Source organism: Phyllostomus hastatus, unplaced genomic scaffold (genome assembly GCF_019186645.2).
Source record: "Phyllostomus hastatus isolate PE091 unplaced genomic scaffold, TTU_PhHast_1.1 phas_scaffold_216, whole genome shotgun sequence".
NCBI lineage: Eukaryota > Metazoa > Chordata > Mammalia > Chiroptera > Phyllostomidae > Phyllostomus > Phyllostomus hastatus.
In genome coordinates, this window is record NW_025334018.1 from 7,191,350 (window position 1) to 7,214,000 (window position 22,651).

Sequence of the window (22,651 nt, forward strand, 5' to 3'; positions counted from 1 at the left end):
ACACTTTTTTTATTTCAGAGTAAAAAAATTTGCTGTAAGACAGTGTTATGCCAGCAGCAGCTTCATACATCTCGTGTTTACCATTTCTCTTGATTTCATCATTTTCTCTTATGCTTGATTTAACCTGTTTTTTTCTTTTTATAAATTGAGTGTAGCTTAGTTTGTAGTTTGATACCTGGGTTGCGGGCCAGGTCCCCTGTAGGAGGTGGGTGAGAGGCAACCACACATTGATGTTTCTCTCCCTTTCCCTAAAAATAAATAAAATCTTAAAAAAAGTAAATACATTAAAAATTATTATAGCTTAAATATACAGTGTTTATGAAGTCTACAGTAGTGCACAGCAATGTGCTAGGCCTTTACATTCAGTTACCACTCACTGACTCACACTGAACAGTTTCTAGTCCTGCAGGCTCTACTCATAGTAAAGGGTACCAGTAAGGTACACCAATACAGGTATACCATTCTGAATCTTCTTTATTTTATTTTTTTATTTTTAGAGGGAGGGTAAAGGAGGGAGAAAAAGAGGGTGAGAAATGTTTATCAGTTGCCTCTCATACACGGCCCAACCAGGGCCCGAACCTGCAACCCAGGTATGTACCCTAATCAGGAATCAAATTAATAACCTTTTGCTTTGTGGGTCGACGTCCAACCAATTGAGCCACATTGGTCAGGGTCCATTCTTCACCTTTAATACTGTAATTTTACTGTACCTTCCATATGTTTAGACACGCAAACGGCATTGTGTTACAGTTGCCTACAGTATTCAGTACAGTACCATGCTGTGTAAGTTTGCAGCCTAGGAATCAATAGTCTACACCATGAAACCTAGATGTGTAAGTGGACTGTGCCATCTAGGTGTGTGAAGTGCGGTCTGTGATGTTCACAACAGAATTGCCTAGGAATGTATTTCTCAGATCATATCCCCATCATTAAGTGGCACATGACTGCATTGAGGTCTGTCTGTGATTGAGGAGTAGGTACAATTTTTGTCCAGGAGATGTAAAAAATTTCAGTGACACCCGGAAATGGTAAGACTTTGATATTTTATTAAGAAACACTTTTATTTTAAATGATAGTACAAAAATTGTATATATAATATAGATCTGTATAGATGTATATACACACACAAATGCTCAATCACACACACACAAACTTGCTCATCGAAATCAAACCCTATTTTATTAAAACCCTAAATAAAAGTATATTTCAGTTTTCCTAAAACATACTGTACATAAAGCTGTCAGACAACCTGAAAAACAGAGGCACCCCACCCACACTCTTTCTCTCCTCCCCCCTAATCACCTACCTCCCCACCTCCTGCCCCAACATGAATGGCCTTGGCAGAGGACAGGAGACAGGGCCAAGCCAGAGAATGAAGCTGCCATCATTACTGATGGAGCAAGATGCCTGAAACCAACTGCCTGAAACCATCTAGGAGACTGTGACCTAAATTCTCAGAAGCAACAGAAATAAACAGAAACTTCAGAATAAACTTCAGAAAATATGTATTTGGAATAGAGGGAAGTGGAAAGAGGACAGACAAGGTCCACGGACCATAAATGACCTGGTAATTAAGTTCTAGTTCCTGGGAAAGACTATGAGATAAGAACAATGGGGTCACAGAAGCAGAAGTAGTTAGAGGGGGAAGGGGAGAAAACAGAGAGATAGGGAATCACAATTTCCTGCCATTAACAAGCGAACTTGCTGCTGTAGAGTCTAGAAATGTCACCCTACCCTCTAATCCTAGAGAGGCTCAAAAAATAAAATAAAAGGCAGCACCAGAGGTCTAAAGCTATGTAATTCGAATGTATATCCTTCTTGCTCAATATATTAGCACGGGAAATAAGAGTGCGAACTTAGAAGGGGAAAATATTCATCACATAAAAAGGAGACAGATTAAGAGTCTAGAGTAGCATATACATGGTATTGACATGTATTCCATTCATTTTAAAAATTTATTTTTATAAAGGGGAAGAGAGGAAGAGAAACATCAATGTGTAGCTACCCTTTGTGCATCCTCTCCTGGGGACCTGGCCCACAACCCAGGCATGTGCCCTAGACTGGGAATCAAACCAATGACCCTTTGGTTCACAGGCTGGCGCTCAATCCACTGAGCCACACCAGCCAGGGCTGTATTCCATTCTTAATCTCCTTTTCTGCCCATAAAGAGATGTCTGCACAAGAAGTACAGAATAGGAGGCCATTCTCCAATAAATAGGGACAAAAACTGATTCCCACTCAATATTAAACTTCTAGGAAGAGTTCACGATGTGCCTCAGATCTTCCAGCTCTGTTGGTCCACAATGTTGTTAGGAGAGGGCAACACAAATTTTCTTAAAATAATCCCTATCAAAAGGATGAAATTCTAAACTGGGAAAGTAGATGTAGAAAATGTCTGCTCCTTCTGCCATGGCACTTTATCCAGGGTTTCTTTCTTCAGAGGTCTGCGATTGTGCAAGTGCCAGTCAAAATAGCTGCCACGGGAGTGGAAAGGAGGCTTGCTCCGTAGAAGGGCAGCTCCATCTCTACCCTGACACTGCTCTGAATCCTTCGGTTTACATGGTGTCATCACACTAAATGCTAAACAAATCTCTGTAAAGCTGGGTACTGGTTCTCCCTGGGATCTCACTCCTCAGGTTTCTCATCACTGCCTGTGAAAGCACGCCTCTCAGAGAAGGGCCAAAGCAATGCCTTTTTCCCCTCAGCCCCTTTAGTGAATCCAAAGAAACTCTCTTTCATGTATTTCATGAAATTTAAAAAAAAAATTCCAGGTTATACCAGGTACTTCAGAATTGAACCTTAAATAAGAAAAAAGTGAGAAAGTCCATGTATCTTTATAAACATATACACAAATATACACCCTGTGAAGGGGCACTAAAAATGCCCTGGTCACATAATATCTAACTTCAATTGGAGAGCCCTTTGGTAAAATTCATTGCTTTTACATTGGCATGAGGAAAATCATCAGCATGCCATATATTCCCAACATTACTGGGCAGACACACAGATTTTAAATATGTAAGGGTAAGGCTGAGGAAGGGGGAAAGGCAAAGCCAAAAATAGCTGAACACAGTTCTGACAGAGAAAAAGAACCTCTTTTAAGGCACCAAGTTCAAAACACAGAAAACCTAAAGCCCAGTTCTCCCATATTTCAGTTAAAAGACCTCAACTCTGGCATTACAATGAAGAGATCCCACAGAGGTAGTGGTAGGAAGAGAATGTACATTTACACATATATAAGGAATTTCCCTAAAGCCAAGGAACAAGAACAGAAATGTTAAGATTTATTTTTTCTCTTCTTGGTGGGGCAGGGGGTAGGCTAAAGATCAAAATACAAAGGTACAGTGTAAATTTCCTATATTAATACTGATATTATTAAAGCAGCTTTATTTTAAAGTAGGCAACCATCCTAGGCTCCAGGTGTCTTCTGCTCAAGTACCAACTCTGAACCACTTATCTGTTATTTGATTCTCTGTAATCCAACCTTGCCATAAATAAGCCAACTGGAATCCCCTAACCTAGAAGATCTAGCAACATTTCCCAACTTCCATGGATGATCCTGAGATAAATGCAAAATCATAAAATGGTATTGACTTTAATGCATTTAATGTTCAACTTCTAATTATTTCAAGGGATCCTGACTTACCATTCTCTCCAAGGCAATACAACTGGAGGCCAAATCTTACTCCCTTCTCTGGGATGCTAAACGGTCTATTCCAAGTAAATAAAAACAAGTAACTTTTTGCTACCCTTTCCAGACACTTCCCTTCTCTCTCTCCCCCTATCCCAACCTCTCCTCTAACTCCCAGTCTCAGAGACCCCATCCTCAGAAATGCCTTGGGCTGGATTAGAGATTTTGTGTGTGTGTGTGTGTGGGAAGGACAGCCTCCTATAGAAGGATAAGTAAGAACTGATAAATAGTTCCCCAAAACAGCAGGGACTCTGTATGCTCAAAAGGGAGTGCTGGATGAAAACTCCCCACTCCCAATCAGAAGCTACCTTAGAGTGAGATGGTTAGGCCTGGATATCTTCTGCAGCATTAAACTCAACCCCCTTAACAGGAAAGAAAAAAAAAAAGGAATTAAAGTTAACACACACACCAAGAACATAAACAAAATACATCTAAAATGACACTTGGTCCAACTATGGTAAAGCTAAGGCTCTGAAATGGCACACAATAGCAGCTTATCATTAGCACCTGGTTCATAAAAGGACTCAAAACAAAACGAAATGAAACATCACAAGCAGAAACAGGATAATGTGACAGCAGATACCTTAATTTTACCCTCTTATTCTCACCCTTACCTAGGCTCCTCCACTGCATTTCTCCATCATCCCCAACAGCCCAAAGTAATCTCTGGCCACCTGAGAAGCACTCAGCACACAAGCCCATGGGGAAAACAAAGCTTAGGTGGCCAGTCATCAAAATTAATTTTAAAACTGACATTTTTGCCTAGAAGACTCTAATAGCCAATTCTGCTTGTTAAACTTGGTTTGGAGAGTTATGTTTTCAGTTTATTTTTGAGCCCCAAATGATTTTTCACCTCTGGAAAGCTGTGGCAAGTTACTTCACTGATCAAGATACATAGAACCATGTTAACTGTCAAGTTTTACTCCAAATTAAAAATGAATGTTTTCCCCATGATCGCTAATTTAGAAAACCATCTTCTAAACAGTCATTCAACATTTACTTGGCACATCTCCCTCTAGTTTCTTCTTGTCATTTACAACAAAGCAAGCAAGCAAGTCAAGAATGATGGGGGCCCAATTTCAAAGGCATAACATCTGTAATGTAACCTCTCCACTACCACTCTCTCTTCATTTACACTTCCCTTTCTTGACTCCAAGCCGGCACACAAAGAAACCCCCAGCAATGAAACACTTTCCAGAAGTGTCTAGGCAAAGGGAGCAGGCATAGTGAGAGAGAAGGGAGTGAAGCACATTAAGTATCTGGCCAGAATCTTTGGTTCCTTACTCTATGACACTGACAATTCTTATTCCCTTTGCCAGCACACACTAACACCTATTGCAGAAGGCACACACACCTATAAGGCACAAAAGCTCTGCATAAGGTCCTACCTTAAGGAACAGAGCAATTTACTCATTCCCGAATCAAAAGGCAACAAAACTACCCGACATCCCCAGCATTCATCTCTCCCACCCCTTTCTTTTATTGCATATAAGAGATACCATGTAAGTTCTACAGAAAGGCACACTCAGAAAACTTAGCAATACTGTATAAAATTAAAGAATTGCTATTAAAGCTTGATATTACATGAATAAATGTTTGGAAGTGAGTTGTTCTAACAACAGACTATCATCCTGATTGTAATTTCATAAAATGCAGTCAGAGCAAAGTTTCTATCTCAACACCAGATTGTTTCATAACCCCAAAAGCCTCTGTCTGGCCACTTTCCAGCGCTGTGAAAGCACAGCCTGGAGGATTCTGGATTTATATACACTTCACATAAACAAGTTTTTGTTCCTTTCCAGTTTTTAAATATTATATTTTGGTTTCTTAAAACTGGCAGCTGAGCTATGACACACCATGGATGTGAGTTTAGGCAGATACTCATGAACTCCTTTCCCATGAAATGAACTCAGGATAGTGAGGAGCGCCTATTCCTTTGGAAGTGGAATATATTCCTTCTTCTTTCCCAAAGCTTGCTCCGAACCTCCCTCCCAATTACTTTTCTTCTGTAACAGATACACATCACACATCTAAGGCAAATTTTCAGGTCACTTGATGGTACAACTATTGAGGGATCTGGGCGTGTCCATAGTAGGAATGTTATCTTAAAATAATCTTTTGATATCTTAAAAAATCTTTTGATAAAAGTAAAATCTTTTGATAAAAAGTGAGTTATTTAAAAAACAATCAATATACAACATGCAGCATTCTTTTACCTCTATGTTTAAAGCAATGATGTAAGCTGAGAAATTTGGTCCTTATTATTCTGGCCCCTCAGAAGAAGTGTTCCCTAATTTGGTTCTGTTATCTCCAGTTGCACAGAAAGCCTTCCTGAGCCCGAGCATTGTACCCTGCTATAGTTTTCTTCTTAAGGACATTCTTAATTTTTATACAAGGTTTGTCCTCTGTATTTTCTTTTAAAAAGGAGAAAAAGATGGATACAGTACAAATTGTGGCCCTTGTACATTAAGATGAAACAGCTTCCATGGAAACTCCAGTATGAGGCTCTGTGGTCCCTCCTGCCCCAGGCACTTCCATCTCTCTCTCTTCCATCTCCCCCTCTGTGACTACTACAGCGTCTACCTCAGCCACCTCTTCAACCATGGTGAACTCAACTCCATTGGGCTGTTGTCGGGCCATGGCCTCCAGTTTGAGGCGGTACTGTTCTGCCTCCTGCTCTTTCTTTAGGAGCTGGTGTCGGTATTCCTGGGCTCTTCGGTTGGCCTCCTGAAGCTGCTGCTGTAGTAGCTCTTTTTCAGTGCCTTCCTGTGAAAGTAAACCACGTCACCACCAGGTAAGAATTCCTGATCACAGTTATCCAGAGAATGCACAAAAAGATAAAGAAGGTTCAGGCCTTGAAAGTTTGGGGTTTTAATTCTTCCCCCTCTTCTCTCCACACTGCTAAAAACATTACCTGACTTTCCTCCACACTGTTTGTCATTTCTTCTACCCTTGGTTTCTTAGTCAATGGTGACTTCTCTGCTTCTTCTTCCTCTTCTTCAATTATAGTCTCTTCTGCAACCTGACCAGCAGGTACAGTTAGAACTACAAGCCAAAGGACACCAATTGGAGGTGATGAATACATTGTAAAACAAGGAAGTTTTGCTTGCTTCACATTAGAAAATAAACTGAAATATATCCTCTGATATTTTATTTTTCATATGCCTTTGGATTTTAGAATCAGCAGGTAAGGCATGGCCCTGCAGAAGGAAACAGAAAGGATTAGAGAGGCACTAAGAAGGCCTCTGAGAGGAAGGGTAAAGACTGACAGGTTCGGAAGCCATGCAGTTAAGCCCAGGTCTGAGGCTCTTATATAAAAATGTCAGAAGCTATGACCAATTAGCTTACAATTCTGCAGGAATAACTTGTCTAAAGAAGGCCTGATGTCTTCAGATAAGATTTTTTAAAAGACTTTGTTTATTTATTTTTAGAGAGAGGGAAAGGGAGCGAGAAAGAGAAGGAGAGAAACATCAATATGCGAGAGAAACACTGATTGACTGGTTGCTTCTTGCACACCCCTTATGGGGGACCTGGCCCGAAACCCAGGCATATGCCCCCACTGGGAATCAAATCTGTGAACACACCCAACCCACTGAGCGACACCAGTCAGGGCTTCACATAAGATTTTTGAGAAAACTCTCATGAAAGCAGTGTGCCATTAACTGTATCTAATTTAATTATTTCTCATCTCATAGGTAAGTTAAAAGAGGGTCAACACACGTGCTCACAACACACACGTGGTGCACAGTTATCACAATATCAGTGACTGTACTCCCTATGCTTCACTTATGTCCCCATGACTAATCTGTGACTACCAATTTGTGCTTCCCGGTCCCATCACCTCTTTCACCCACTTCCCCACTCCCCTCCCCTCTGGCAACCACCAGTTTGCTCTCTGGGCCTATGAGTCTGTTTTAGTCTTGTTTGTTCGTTTATTTTATTCCTTAGATTCCACATATAAATGCAATCTTATGGTACTTGTCTTTCTGTGACAGACTTATTTCACCGAGCATAATAACCTCTAGGTCCATCCATGCTGTCTCAAATGTTAAAATTTTATTCTTTTTTATGGTTGAGTAATAGTCTATTGTACATAATGTAAACCTAAGAAATACATCTATTAAGAAGGACTCCTGGTGGCTAACTGGGCTCAAATTACAAAAATAAATAGATAGATAGATAGATAGATAGATAGATAAAAATCACAGAACCTAGCAGCCATTCTACATAAGAGCCTCTCCTCTCACACAAACTGCACTTCAGGGATAAGCCTGCACTGAACTTGAACTACCTGTCTGTACTCTTTCTGCCATCTGAGCCAGTGCTTATAAAAGAATTCTTGAAATCCTATTTCAACCAGTAGGACTGCTGCTTTCCCCATCCAATCAGAGCTGCATTGTTCTGACCAATCAGAGCAACTCTATTCTGACCTATCAAAAGAGTGCCTTTTTAAAAATGTATTACTTGCACCACTACTTTTTCACCCACTAATCTACTGATGGACACTCGGGTTGCTTCCATATCTTAGCTATTGTTAACAACGCTGAAATGAATATAGGGGTGTACATGTCTTTTCAAATTAGTGTTTTGGGTTCCCTTGGATATGTACCCAGAAGTGGAATTGCTGAGTCATAAGGTAGTTCAGTTTTTACTTTTTTGAGGACCTTCTATACTATTTACCATAGTGCCTGCACCAATTTGCAATCCCCAAAACTAGATGAGGGTACCCTTTTCTCCATATCCTTGACAATACTTCTTGTTTGTTGATGTATTGATGACGGCCATTCTCACAGGTGTAAAATGATACCTCCTTGTGGTTTTAATGGTTTTAATTTCCACTTCTCTGATGATTAGTGACATTGAGCATCTTTTCATATGTCTATTGGCCATTTGTGTACCCTCCTATTCAAGTCCTCTGCCCCTTTTTTAATTGGATTGTTTGGTTTTTGGTGTTGAGTAGTATGAATGCTTTACAAATTTTGGATATTAACCCTTTATCAGATGTATCATTAGCAAGTATGTTTTCCCATTTAGTAGGTTGTTTCTTTGTTTTGTGGATGGTTTCCTTTACCATGCAAAAACATTTTCATTTAATGTAGTCACATTTGTTTATTTTTTCTTTTGCTTCCCTTGAGAATGGCTAAAATTTAAGTTAGTGACAATATCAAATGTTGGTGAGGATGTGTATAAACTGGATTATTCATAAGCTCCTAGTAGGAATGTAAAATGGTACAGTCACTTTAGAAAACAGTTTGGAAATTTCTTGCAAAACTAAACATAAACCTACCACAGGACTCAGCAATTGCAATTTTGGGCATTTATTCCAGAGAACTGGAAGTGTATGTTCCTACAAACCTGTATCTGATTGATTATAATAGCTTTATTCACAGATAGCCCAGAACTGGAAACAATTGTCCTTCAGTGGATGAGTAATTACGCTAACTGTTGTACATCTATATCATGGAATAATATTTAGCAGTAAAACGGAACGAACTATTGAGACAAACAACTTGAATGGATATTAAGGAAATTGTGCTTACAGAAAAAAGTCAATCTCAAAAGATTACATACTATATGATTCCGTTTATGTAACATTCTTGAAATGATAATAAAAGTACAGAGATACAGAATAGATGAGTTAGTGCCTGCCAGGAATTAGGAATGGGGTGGAAAGGGAGGTAGCTGTAGATACAAAAGAGTATTATGAGGGATCCTGGGGATGAACTGTTCTGGTATCTTGACTCTGGTGCTCACACAAAAATACAAATGTATTCACTGGTATAGTACGAAGTAAATACACAAACACACAAGAGGATGCATATAAAACTGGAAAAATCTCAATAAGGTTGGTGGATTTTATCAATGTCAATTTCCCGTCTGTGATAGTATACTGTAGTTATGCAAAGTGTCACCATTGGGGGTGCCCCCCCCACCCCTGCCAGGTAGCTCAGTTGGTTAGAGCAGGGGTCCTCAACCTGCGGACTGCAGACTGGTACCAGTCCACCTGTTAGGAACTGGGCCACATGGCAGGAGGTGAATTTCAATGTAATGTGCTTGGATCATCCTGAAATCATCCCCCCACTCACACCAGTCCATGAAAAATTGTTTCCCATGAAACAGGACCCTGGTGCCAAAAGGTTGGGGACCACTGGGTTAAAGCATCATCCAGATTCGCCAAGATTGCCCACATACAAGAAGCAACCAATGAATGCATAAGTGGAACAACAAACCGATGTTTTTTTCCTCTTTCCTTTCCTTTCTTGCTCTAAAAATCAATCAATAATATTTTTTAAAAGATTTTATTTATATATTTTTAGAGAGAGTGGAAAAGAGGGAGAAAGAGGGAGAGAAACATGTGAGAGAGAAACATCAATTCCTCTTGTAGGTCCCCAACTAGGGACCTGGCCTGCAAACCAGGCATGTGCCCTGACCTGGAAATGAAGAAGCAACCTTTTGGTCCACAGGCTGGTGCTCAGTCCACTGAGCCACACCAGCCAGGACAATAAATAATTAAAAAAAAAAAATTACCATTGGGGGAAACTAGGTGATGTATATGGGATCTCTGGGTAGTATTTCTTCCAATTGTACATGAATCTATAATTATCTCAAAACAAAAAGTTAACATTTTTATTTAGTAAGTTTTAGGATGAATTGCAATTTTTTGTTTAAAACAGAAGATTTACCTAATTATTTGGTTTGGTTGAGTCGTTAATTGATGACAGTGTAAAGCTGCTTAGATAACACTAAGTAGAAACATAAATTTGGTCTGGGATTTAAAACTTCCTGAAGGTAATTCACAAAATCTCAGCTTTCCTTCTTTGGGCCTAGTTAAACACATTTTTAAAAAGTAGTGTAGCCCTGGTAGGGTGGTTCAGTTGGTGGAGCACTGTCCCATGTACCAAAATTTTGAAGGTTTGATCCCTGGTCAGGGCACATACCTAGGCTGTGGGTTTGATCCCTGTTTGGGGTGCATACAGGAGGCAACTGACTAATGTTTCTCTCTCACACATCAATGTTTCTCTCTCTCTCTCTCAAATCAATAAACAGATCCTTGGGTGACAATTTAAATAAAGGGTTAATTCTTACTCTTTCTTCCCATACAACAAAGATCCATCAATTTAAATAATTTGAAAATTGTAAAATGCCCAGAATTACTTAGGCCAAGTCAAAATTTTGGTAACACTAAGGCAATTATACCAAACCCCTTCTTTCCAAAGTCCAATATTTTTAAAGAATAAAGTTGTAATGATTAGTTTCTTTCTCTGTTCAAAAAAAATTTACGTAGGCATTTTTTGAATATGCAATACATTCACATGGTTCAAAAATCAAAAGCTATAAAAACATACATAGTGAAAAGCCTCCCATCCCCAACTAGATACTGAGGTGTTCTCCCAGAAAGCAGCCAATGTTATTAGTGTTATTATTGAATGTTCTTCCAGAGATAGACTATGAATATATTAGCAAATATACAAATATTTCCCCTTTAAAAAAATAGTAATGTGGCATACTCTACACATTGTCCTGTATCTTGCTCTTGTCACTTAACAATATATTTTGGAGATCAGACCATATTGGTATATTAAGAAATTCCTCATTGTTTTTAATAGCTGCAGAGTATTTACATCATAATTTATTTATCCAGTTCCCTATTAACATATACTTCGGTTCTTTTCAATCACTGACAATTACAAATAACACTAGAATAAATAGCATCACATATGTCATTTCTGTGTGTGTGAATATATAAATTCATAGAAAAAGAACTTTTTAACCAAAAGGTATGTGCATCAAAAGGTATGTGCATCATTAACAGTGATAGATATTGCCAATGTGGTCTTTACAGGATATTTCAATTTACACTCTCACTGATAATTTATTAGAGTGCCTGTTTCTCCACATCCTTCACAACATAATGTGATGGTATCTCAGAGCAGTATTTATTCGTGTTTCTCATGCTATGAATGAAGGAGGCTGAACATTTTCACATTTTTAAGAACCACCAACCCTGGCTGGTGTAGCTCAGTGGATTGAGCATGGGCTGCAAACTAAAAGGTCACTGGTTCGATTCCCAATCAGGGCACATGCCTGGGTTGCAGGCTGGGTCCCCGGTACATGAGAGACAACCACACATTGATGTTTCTCTCCCTTCCCCTTTCTCTAAAAAGAAATAAACAAAATCTTTAAAAAAACAACAATAAACCACCAACATTTTCTTTCTGTGATCTACTAGTTAATAGCTTGTTCTTTCTACCAGATTTTGGTTTTTACACACAAACTTTATATGTATTAGAGGAATTTGCCTTTGCCAGCCTCATTCCTGTTTCTTTTTCAGAGATTCTTTGACCTATTTGGCATGTGGCATTCTCCCATTTCTACTACTTGCCTTAATGCCTCAATTTTAGAGGACAATTGGATGTCTAAAATATCTTTTCATAAACAATTGTCTAATGGGATAACTCACCTTGCTGTCCGTCTTGCATAGTTACAATAAATGGCTGGCCAATGCCTCCAGTAGGGATTGCAGTTTGTATATTACCCAGAGGGACTCCATCAGTCACTATGGTGATCACCCGCTGGCCTCCACTCCCCACCACTTGCTGGATTGATGAGTCAACAGAATTTCCTTCTATGATTTCCTCCGAATTCGCTAGAGATGACAAAAGTAAATATAAAATTTTAACTTTAAAAAAATAGAAGTATAGCAATTTCAGCCCTTTGAATTTAATAATATTAGGAATAGGAAAACTGGGAAAAAATGTTAGATTTAACAGTACACAAAAGGAAGCTCTGACAATGCTAAGTCAGAAGAGAAAAGAGGCAGAATGTATTAAATGTATTTTCTAAAATGTCTTCATGGAGATGTTAATAGCTTCCACTAAAGATGGGTTCTATGTACAAATACATTCTCAAATTTCTGGTTTAAATATGCTTAGATTTTTTTGTTTGTTTGTTTTGTAGGAAGTACAGAGGCCCTAACAGGCTAAATGGGCACTGTGATTTTCCAGTACAGATAAGATATGCTGAGTTTCCCCAACATATTTGTTCTTAAAACATTTTTTTTCAGGAAGCATCTTGAAAGACTAAATAAACCTATGAAGCTTAGAAAAATAACTATAAATTAGGGTAGATCTATTTCTATAAAGAAATAGAGGAATTTAATGGTGAGTTAACAACATGTCAAGTAGTCAAAGCATTGAAGAAGTTTGTTTGATAGGCATATTAATAATAATAGCAACTAACACTGACTAGTTACTATATGCCAGCTACCTTTCTAAGAGATTTACATGTGTTATGCTGAATCAGGGTTTTCAGTCTGATTAGTCAATGTCCTCAATAACTATTAGGGAAACTCCTCTAAAGAGTCACAAGTAGAATTTTGCAATAAGTGGAGTATGGACTTTCCATATGAGACACATTCATATAATTCAATGGAAATAGAATGAAACAAAGAACAGTAAAAGGTTAATACTTGAAAGAACCCTGATAGATAATACAATCATCATGCTAGAAATGAGGGAATCGAGAGCTAAAAATGTTAAGGCCTACCGCCAAGATTGCCCTATCCAGCAAAGCTACCATTTATGATGGGAGGGGCAGATAAAGACCTTCTCAGACAAGAAAAAACTAAAGGAGTTCATTATCACCAAACCATTATTACATAAAATGTTAAAGGGACTTAAGAAAAAAAAGATCAAGACTATGAACATTAAAATGGCAAAAAATACATATTAAAAACTGAATCTAAAAAACAAACTAAGCAAACAAGAACAGAGACAGAATCATGGATAAAGAAAGCATTTTTGAGGCCTGGCTGGCGTAGCTCAGTGGACTGAGCGTGGGTTGCAAACCTAAGCATCGCAGGTTCGGTTCCCAGTCAGGGCACATGCCTGGGTTACAGGCCACTGCCCCCAGCAACCACACATTGATGTTTCTCTCTCTCTTTCTCCCTCCCTTCCCTCTCTAAAAATAAATAAATAAAATCTTAAAAAAGAAAGAAAGAAAGCATTTTGATGCCAGATGGGAGGTGGATATAAGGGAATGGGTGAAGATATGAAGAGATTAAGAAGTACAAATAGGTAGTTACAGAATAGCCATGGGGATGTAAAGTGAAGTACAGGAAATGGAGGAGTCAAACAACTTATACACATGACCCATGGACATGAACAATGATGGGGAGATTGCCTCAGGAAGTGAGGGGTGCTGGGTGGGGGGGGGGCAAGGGAGAAAAATCAGGACGACTGTAAAGCATAATCAATAAAATATAATAAAAAAATAAAAATAATCTAGTCATTCTTAAAAAATTTTAAAGGATTTATTTAATATCAAAGAGCAAATCAAAAGAATAACAAACACAAGTTTAATATATTCCTTTTCCTTCGGCCATGCTGCTTACCCATACACATCTGAGTAGAGATCCTTAACAATTGCTGCCAGTCGAAAAAATGAGATTGGAGGAATGTTCTCGCTATCCAAATGTTAATGACAGAAAGAAATCAGAACAATCTGCTTTCATTTTGGATGGAGCACTCTGCAGAGAGTTCCAGAAAGATTCTGAGATGACTAGTTAGCCCTACTTAAAACTATATGCCCCTAGCTATATAAGGCCTCAGCCTTTTCCCAACAGACCATGATCTCTAAGTGACTTGAAACCTTTTGTTTTAAATATCAGTAGGGCACTATATAGCAATTATCTGCCCAATTCCATTGGAAATGCCAAAACAACATCTCCAGTGGGGGGGGGGGGCAAGCCAACCTGAGATACAGAGGATATGACAGTGAGAGAGGTAACAGTCTCATGTATTTTGATGCTTTAATACAAGATAGCTAGGCTGCTATTTTGAATCATTCTATGATAGTATCAGTCAAAACATAATGTAGAGTATTTCCAAAAAATCGTCTAACATAACACTAAATATTTCAATCTGAAGCAACTGGAGTCAGGGCAAACAAACTTGAAACTGCCGAAGAACAAAGGAATACCAGTCATTCTCTGATAATATTCAGCTGTCTGATTATATCACTCAGTGATTTTTCTTTCTGATGTGCAATGACTCTACATCCTTTTTCCTAGCTCTAATCATAATTCTTTAATATTTCATGCAAATTAAATCTGCTGGAGATTTAAAAACAAAAGAAGAAATGGTGATTCAACCAGCAGATATCCCTTACCTACCTGTGGCTCTGTGTGAGTTGGAGAGGGGGGCTGATGCTTCAGCAAGAGCTGCAAGGGTGGCCAACACTGAGGTGGTAGAATTTGAGAAGTGTACTGTTGAGGAGGCAGAGGTAAAAAAGGCAAATGAGGTCCAGCAGAGAGAATAAATGGAGATGAACTAAAATAAACTGAGATGCTTTATTAAGTCTAAACCTTAGCTTTTCATGCTAATGTTCTTAATCTTGCTCCCTAATACAAACTGATACAAACCAATTATCATGGTGTTAAAATTCTTTAAAGGTTTAACAAATTTTCCCTTTAAAGTGGACTGAAGTAATATGGTTGGTGTAGGGCCAGTACCGTCCCCTCATTTGCTCATTGTCTCAGCGAGGCCAATGCTTAACATCAGCAGCTAACAGACCAAGAGTGCTGCCCACTCCCTAGGCTAGCTGTGTAGAGCTCTCCCTGGCAGCAGGCAGGACCCGTATGGAGGGAGTATGCCTCACTCTGGCTAAGCAGTGATAAGGGAAGAGACCGCTCCTGGGCTTTACTTGATCTACTACTTCGATTCATCAGCTAGACAGGTGAGAAGACTAAGCTTGACCTCTAGTGTGAGGACAGTTAAAAACTTGAAGTTTCACATATTGAATATCAAAGGTAGGACAATCAATGCTGAAAAACAATAACCATCTACTTATGTCATGATGTGCTTCAAAAAAAAAAAACTTTTTTCATAAGCTTTTTCTTTCGTATCTGCATGCTATTCTTACAGCTCAGTTCCTAGACGGAGTGTTTTAGATCTGGCAACAGACATGCCTAACTTTATAAACAAAAAGGATTACTCAATGGTTCTGCATAAATCTAACTTTTATAAAATGAATTGCATTTTCCTATTTCAAAGATATTTATTGTGCCAGTTGTAAATTTATTGCCTCTCAGTCCCAAGTCCACCGTTCCCTGCCTTGCCTTGTGATAATGAAGCTGGATTCATAAACATTTCTTGTCAGCTGGCATGAAATTAAGTTCTTTCTGTCATACAGAAGTAGTGGCTGCTCCCAATATTGTTTTTTCTTTAAATGTCAATAGCACCAAGGAACTTTACTTTTTAGTTGTTTTTTAGATTTTATTTGTTTATTTAGAGAGAGGGAAAGAGAGGGAGAGAAACACCAGTGTGTGAGAGATAGATACATTAATCCGTTGCTCCTTACACAACCCCAAATGGGGGCCTGGCCCGCATCCCAAGCATGTGCCCTGACTGGAAACCTTTGGTTCACAGGCCATCACTCAGTCCACTGAGCCACATCAGCCAGGGCTGTTTATTCCTGTATTCTTCAGGGCTCTCTGCACCTCTTAGTAGTTAATCCACTCTTACTAAGAATTCTGTATAAGTTACATATATAACTTTATAAATTATATATGTATATAAAATAAAAATATACAAATCACCATGTAGTTTTGTGTCCCAACTAGACTCTGACTGATACACATCTTTTCTTTTAAGATTTTAAAGTTTATTTATTTATTTACTTATTTTTAAAGAGAGGGGAAAGAAGGGATAAAGAGAGGGAGAGAAACATTGATCAATTGCCTGTTGCATGCACCCCAACTAGGGACTGAACTTCAGTCTAGGCATGACTGGGCCTTGACTGGGAATTGAATTGATGATGACCTTTAGTTTGTGGGACAACACCCAACCAACTGAACCACAACGGTCAGAGCCACATATCTTCTTTTTAAATGTATTCTTAATTTTAGGTTTTACCGTTATCTACACTTAAAGATTCTACCTTTTCTTCTATCAAAAAGGAAACTGCTGTTTAACACTCTTATAATAAATCCTCCCAAAGAGGAAATAATTCTTTTCTGACATGATTACTCTTGGGAACCTAACTTATTTATAAAGTTAAACTTTAGAAGATTTTCCTTTAAAAGGTAGATTTCTTGTGTGGTACTCCTCATAGTTGCAAACTTACTCAAAACTCTGGGATGATGACTGTGGGAGTGGGGATAAAGGTAGAGAGAGTGATGACATCCCTCTTTCATTCTAATTCTCATAGACTGTTCAGGGGACCAAACGGTCTGAGTGGAACACAATGCCTGACTTCCAGAAAGGAGCCTATGTCTGTCTAATGACTTCATGCAGAGCAGGGTCCAGCCTATTCCCTAATTTTTCTGCTTAGTTAATGCTTTTCTCATCACTTAGCCTATCATAATAAATGCTGACATAAGAACTCACAAATGAAAAAAACAAAATACAAGTGATTTTTAGATATATGTACACTCATGGAGGTTAGACTATCTGTGACAATAAGTCACTAGCAATTAAAAAACAAGGGTGTTATATTTTACCACAGTTAGCACAGACACATACACGAAGGTAGGCCACCCAATTACTGGAGAACAGCTATGTAAAACTGCTTCACGAGAACAGCATTTTATACGTAAAAATGATTTATTGATTTTCAGGGAAAGAGAGGAAGAAGGGAGGGGGAAAGGGAAGAAAAAAGGGAGGGGGTGGGGAGAGAGAGAGAGACATTGATTTGCTGTTTCACTTATTTATGAGTTCATTGGTCGCTTCTTGTATGTGCCCTGACCCAGGACTGAACCTCAAACTTGATGTATTGGGATAACACTCTAACCAATCTAACCAACTGAGCTACGGGACCAGGACCAATTATATACTTTTTAGCACATGATGATTTCAACCTAATGGTACTCTCCTTTTGATTCAAACATAATGAAGCCCTGGCTGGCGTAGCTCAGTGGATTGAGCTCGGACTGCGAACCAAAGTGTCGCAGGTTTGATTCCCAGTCAGGGTACATGCCTGGGTTGCAGGCCATGACCCCCAGCAACCGCACATTGATGTTTCTCTCTCTCTCTCTTTCTCCCTCCCTTCCCTCTCTAAAAAAATAAATTAATTAATTTAAAAAATAGTTAAAAACTTCAAATCCCACTATAATGTTTAAAAAAAAAACAACAACACCATAATGACCCATTACCTTCCCCTCAACAGCAAAATGAACATTTGTGAAAAATCAGGTTAAGTGTTCTGACATACACAGCTGAAATTGAAGAGAGATAATGCAAGTGACCCCTTTAGATTTATCCCTGTGAGTTCTAGGAAAATAAAACACTTTATTGCTTAGTAATGTGGGTTTTCTTCTCCTTAATGTAAGACACAACATCAAATAAAGTAAAACATGCACAGAGACTGTTGTGTTTGGAAGGGAAATGGCATTATCAGTGACAAGTCTTGTTATTTATTCAGAATGTGATGCATAAACAAACTCTTCAGAACAGGATTTAGGGGAGTATGCTGTGGTAGGCTAGATAGTTTCAGTAAGTTAGTGAAAACTAAATCCAGAAAAACCAAGTAACTTGCCAAAAATAATGTAGCTAGTAAATATCAGAGCCCTGATGAGAACCTAATTTATTAGATTCAAGCCTATACTATTTTTTTTCTTTTATCCTCACCCACGGACATGCTTTTTGATTTTAGAGAGAGGAGAAGGGAGGGAGAAAGAGAAAGAGAGAAACATCTATGTGTGAGAGAAATATTGACCAGCTGTGTCTTGCACGCCCCCAACCAGGCACCTGGCCCGCAACCCAGCCATGTGCCCTGACTAGGAATTGAACCAGTGACCTTTCAACTTGTAGGCTGGCACTTAATCCACTGAGCCACACCAGCCAGGGCTCAGTTAATCCTTAAAAATATTACTAGACGATGGGAAACAAGAAGCTCACCCACCATTCACAATAAGAAAATCCTTTAACCCAGTTGAATAACACAACTTGAATTTGTTTTATAATTTTTCTTTTATCTGCACTGATTGAACATCAAGCAGGCCAATCCCCTAAAGAGGAAGAGCTAGGTAGAACTCTTTCATGGTAAAGATGACATTGGAGAGATTAGCTCTATTATGGGATGTTTGACAATTTCAATTTGCAGTTGTCAACATTTGGAAGAGAAAAAGAAGAGCAGGTCTGCCAAAAGTAACACAATAAACGTGACATAGGCCCATGGAAGCCAAGGCTAACAATCATTATCCTGAACGTCTTCAGTTTTGCTTACTATTCCAGATCAGAGTCTGGAGACTTTCAGTAGTTAGACTAAAGATCAACTCTAGGTCTTTTCACGTTTGTGAACATAAAACGTTACTGGCATCTAAAGACCTGGATTACAAAAGCACTTGTTCTAATCAGTGTGGCCTGAACTACTACAAATCCAAAAGGCTGTGAATGTTCTGATTACATGTGTCTGTATATTTAAGCTAATTTTACAAAATCATTTAGTTGAAAACAAAGTGATTTTAAATGAGGTGATAAGCTATAAAAGGGAGGTCACTACTGCCCCCTTGTGGGTATGACCAAGTCAATCTTCATTAAGAAGCTAATTTTCACTTACCGCTAGCCATTACTGAAGCCCTGCTATAAAATGGACCCTTAAATACAAGTCTCACAATAACCTCATAAGGTGGATATTATTATATCTCAATTTAATAAATAAGGAAAGAAGGCTTAGAGAAATAAGTAGTTTTCCCACAGTCAAGCATCTAGTCAATAAATATTTGAATGCAGATCTGAATGTACAATTCTATGTATATTGTATACATGTTCTATTTTACCACACTGCCTCTCAATAGTAACACTTCATGTAACATCTTCCTTTGATATTATATAAACTTAAGTAGGAATATAGTTGCTTAATTTTAAAATATTTTATTTACTTATTTTTAGAGACAGGGGAAGGGAGGGAGAAAGAGAGGGAGAGAAACATCAATGTGTGGCTGCCTCTCACACACTCCCCACTGGGGACTTGGCCTGCAACCCAGGCATGTGCCCTGACTGGGACTCAAACTCATGACTCTTTGGTTCATAGGCTGGCACTCAATTCACTGAGCCACACCAGCCAAGGCTGTTGCTTAATTTTAAATAAAAATCAGAAAAGAAGAGTCAGCTGGAAAATTTATTTAAATGAAGACACAAGTTATTTTGTTGTAAAACAAATATTTGTAAAGAGAGGTTGAAAATAAATTAAGTTTTCTCCTTTTAAGACAGACATTTTTGTTAAAAAAACACACAGGTTTTAAAAGATCAATAGCAAACATTTTCACCTGTTATTTTGTTGTTATATATGTTCTCCAGAACAAACTGAGACACATACTTTATTCAAATAATCACATGCACCTCTTTTATGCCAGCACTCCAACAACCACTTAAGTCTCTTTTGCTTTATTTCTTATTGCTTTGGATTATGAATATTTAACTATTTTCCTTAGCAGTACTATATTGAAGTACCCCTGTATTTTCATTTTCTGGGTCAGACATAACACTTCAACAGATTAATCTGTAGAGTATTTTACTTTGAACACTGAGCAAGCACTCAGACAGAACCCCTATGTATGATCTTCCCTTCCCCCAGAGAGAATAAGTACATTAGCTTTAAAATCTATTATAAATCTTCTATTTGGGGGAGATTTTAATAAAGGAGTGGGTATCAGAGAGGGTATCTACACACCTCATAGGAAAACCTGGGGTTTTCATTTTAAGTCTAAAATAAATGTGATGGTATCAGAGTATTACCTGAGGTTGTTTTGGTGTTGGCTGAAGAGACAAGGCTAGCGAGGTTGACAACCTCTCCTGATGTGAAGATAAATGGGGTAGCCATAGTCACAGGGTTGACTCTCTCATGATTAGCATTCACCTGATTCTGCATTGCTTCCTATAAAACAAGGTGGATATTTCAAAGTCAGAACACTTATTAGCCATAATTATACAGTTACTGAAGAGCCATTCCCCATCTCCAATGCTCTATAAAACGGAACTAGTTGTAGCACACAATGTCCCAGGGAACTCAGATTTCTCATGAAAACCACTTCTTACTTTTTGTTTTAGGACCAGGAAAACAGAGATATTAATTTGCCTTCTCAAGCTTGTTTCTACTTTACAAAAAATGGTGTATTGTGTGCAAAAACTTCTACACAACTCACTTAACCTCTGGATCTTAGGGTTTTTTGTTTTGTTTTGTTTTTAGTTTGAAAAATAAGGAGGGTGGCACTAAAATATTGAAAAATAAAAAGTAATTTTTAGCACCAATATTCTATGATAATTATCTACAAGTCAATGTGTTACGAGGAGATCTCTACAGAGAATCTATAGAGAAGAATATTCCCCAGAGTTTTTTCCAATTGCTTGTTCCATTCTGCCACTGGAGAATTCCTCAGAGAATATATAACAAGCAAATAAATGAGTGCTAGATTTTAAAGTCTAGTTTCCTATGCTGCACTTTTGCTTCCAGGAATGTTTGTACAATTTTGAGTAAAGACACTTATCTTTAATTTATCATTATTATTATTATTTACTTTCAGCATGTTTTCTACAAACATGATCACTCCTAAAAAAGTCCCAATTATGAAAGGGCTCTAAACAAGGAATTGAAAGTTGAAGAGGATAACCAGTCTATAGGGAACCATCTGTAAGAAACAAAAAAACCCCCCGAATAATCGACTGCAAATGCAGCAGAAATGTCTATTTTTCATATATAATTATCCCCTTGACTAATTTCAGCTTGAAACAGATTACCCGTTCTCTGGTTACTGTTAAATTCCTTCCTGACTATGCCCCTTCTATCCTCTACTACACTTCCTCAACTCAAGCCCTCAGTGGCTCTTGTCTGGCCTAATGAAAGTCAGTATATGGTTCTTTGGCATTAAGTCTTCTCTCTGCAAGTCTGCATACCACACGCTAAATAATCACCTTAAAAAAAAAAAGTCTAGCCCTGGCTGGCGTAGCTCAGTGGATTGAGCTCGGGCTGCGAAACAAAGCATCGCAGGATCGATTCCCAGTCAGGGCACATGCCTGGGTTGTAGGCCACAGCCCCTAGCAACCGCACATTGATGTTTCTCTTTTTCTCTCTCTGTCTCCCTCCCTTCCCTCTCTAAAAATAAATAAATAAAATATTTTTTTTAAAAGTCTAACTTATATCAATCCTATATTTTAAAAGTTCTATTGGATCCCCACTACCCACAAAATAGTCTAAACTCCTTTGTATGCCATGTAACACTCCTACATTGAGAACTCAGCCTATCTCTCAAGCCTTAGCTCCCAAATTCCACTTCCCTTGCCTAGTCACAGAACTATTTACCTTTCACTGAATATTCCATGTGCTTTCAACACCTATATACCTTTTATTTGCTTTTTTTAAAAAGATTTTATTTATTTTCAGAAAGACGGGAAGGGAGAGAGAAAGAGATGGAGAGAAACACTGATTGGTTGCCTCTCGCACATCCCCAGCTTGGGACCTAGCCTGCAACCCAGGCACGTGCCCTGACTGAGAATCGAACCTGTGACCTTTCGGCTTGCAGGATGGCATTCGATCCACTGAGCCACACCAGCCAGGGATGATTTGTTCTTTTTCTAGCCTAGAAAAACATTTTCTCACTTGTCTACCTACTTTTCAGATTCTGCATCCACTTTAATCCTTACCATTAAGCAGCAATACTCCCTTTTTTGTGCTCCTGTAACAGTTCCTAAATACCTGTTTATCAACAGAATATTGTAATGCTTTATTTCTTGTCTAAACTTCATCATGCTGGCCCTGACTGGTATGGCTCATTTGGTTGCAAAGCAAAAGGTTGCCAGGTGGATTCCTGGTCATGGCACAAGCCTGGGTTCTGGGTTCAGTCCCTGGTCAGGGGCACATATGAGAGGCAACTAATAGATATCTCTTTCATATTGATGTTTCTTTCCCTCTCTTTTCCCCTCCTTTCTCCTCTCTCTGAAATTAAATAAATAAATAAAATCTTTA

The 22,651-nt window shown here is 38.5% G+C and overlaps 1 protein-coding gene across 2 annotated transcripts in view; it reads right to left on the bottom strand.

Annotated features, from left to right (window-relative positions):
* Positions 1–1,034: 1,034 nt before the first annotated feature.
* GABPB2 (GA binding protein transcription factor subunit beta 2) overlaps positions 1,035–22,651 on the bottom strand; it is a 30,511-nt gene continuing 8,894 nt past the window's right edge. Inside the window, exons 5-9 of one of the 2 annotated variants that reach the window (XM_045816585.1) lie at positions 20,428–20,566; positions 14,865–14,957; positions 12,153–12,338; positions 6,606–6,736; positions 1,035–6,457 (exon numbers count right to left, since the gene is read on the bottom strand). In XM_045816585.1, coding sequence (XP_045672541.1) covers positions 6,158–6,457; positions 6,606–6,736; positions 12,153–12,338; positions 14,865–14,957; positions 20,428–20,566 — 849 coding nt within the window. In that variant the 3' untranslated portion in view covers positions 1,035–6,157. The remainder of the gene's footprint in view (positions 6,458–6,605; positions 6,737–12,152; positions 12,339–14,864; positions 14,958–20,427; positions 20,567–22,651) is intronic. The other variant, XM_045816586.1, reaches the window with a different exon arrangement.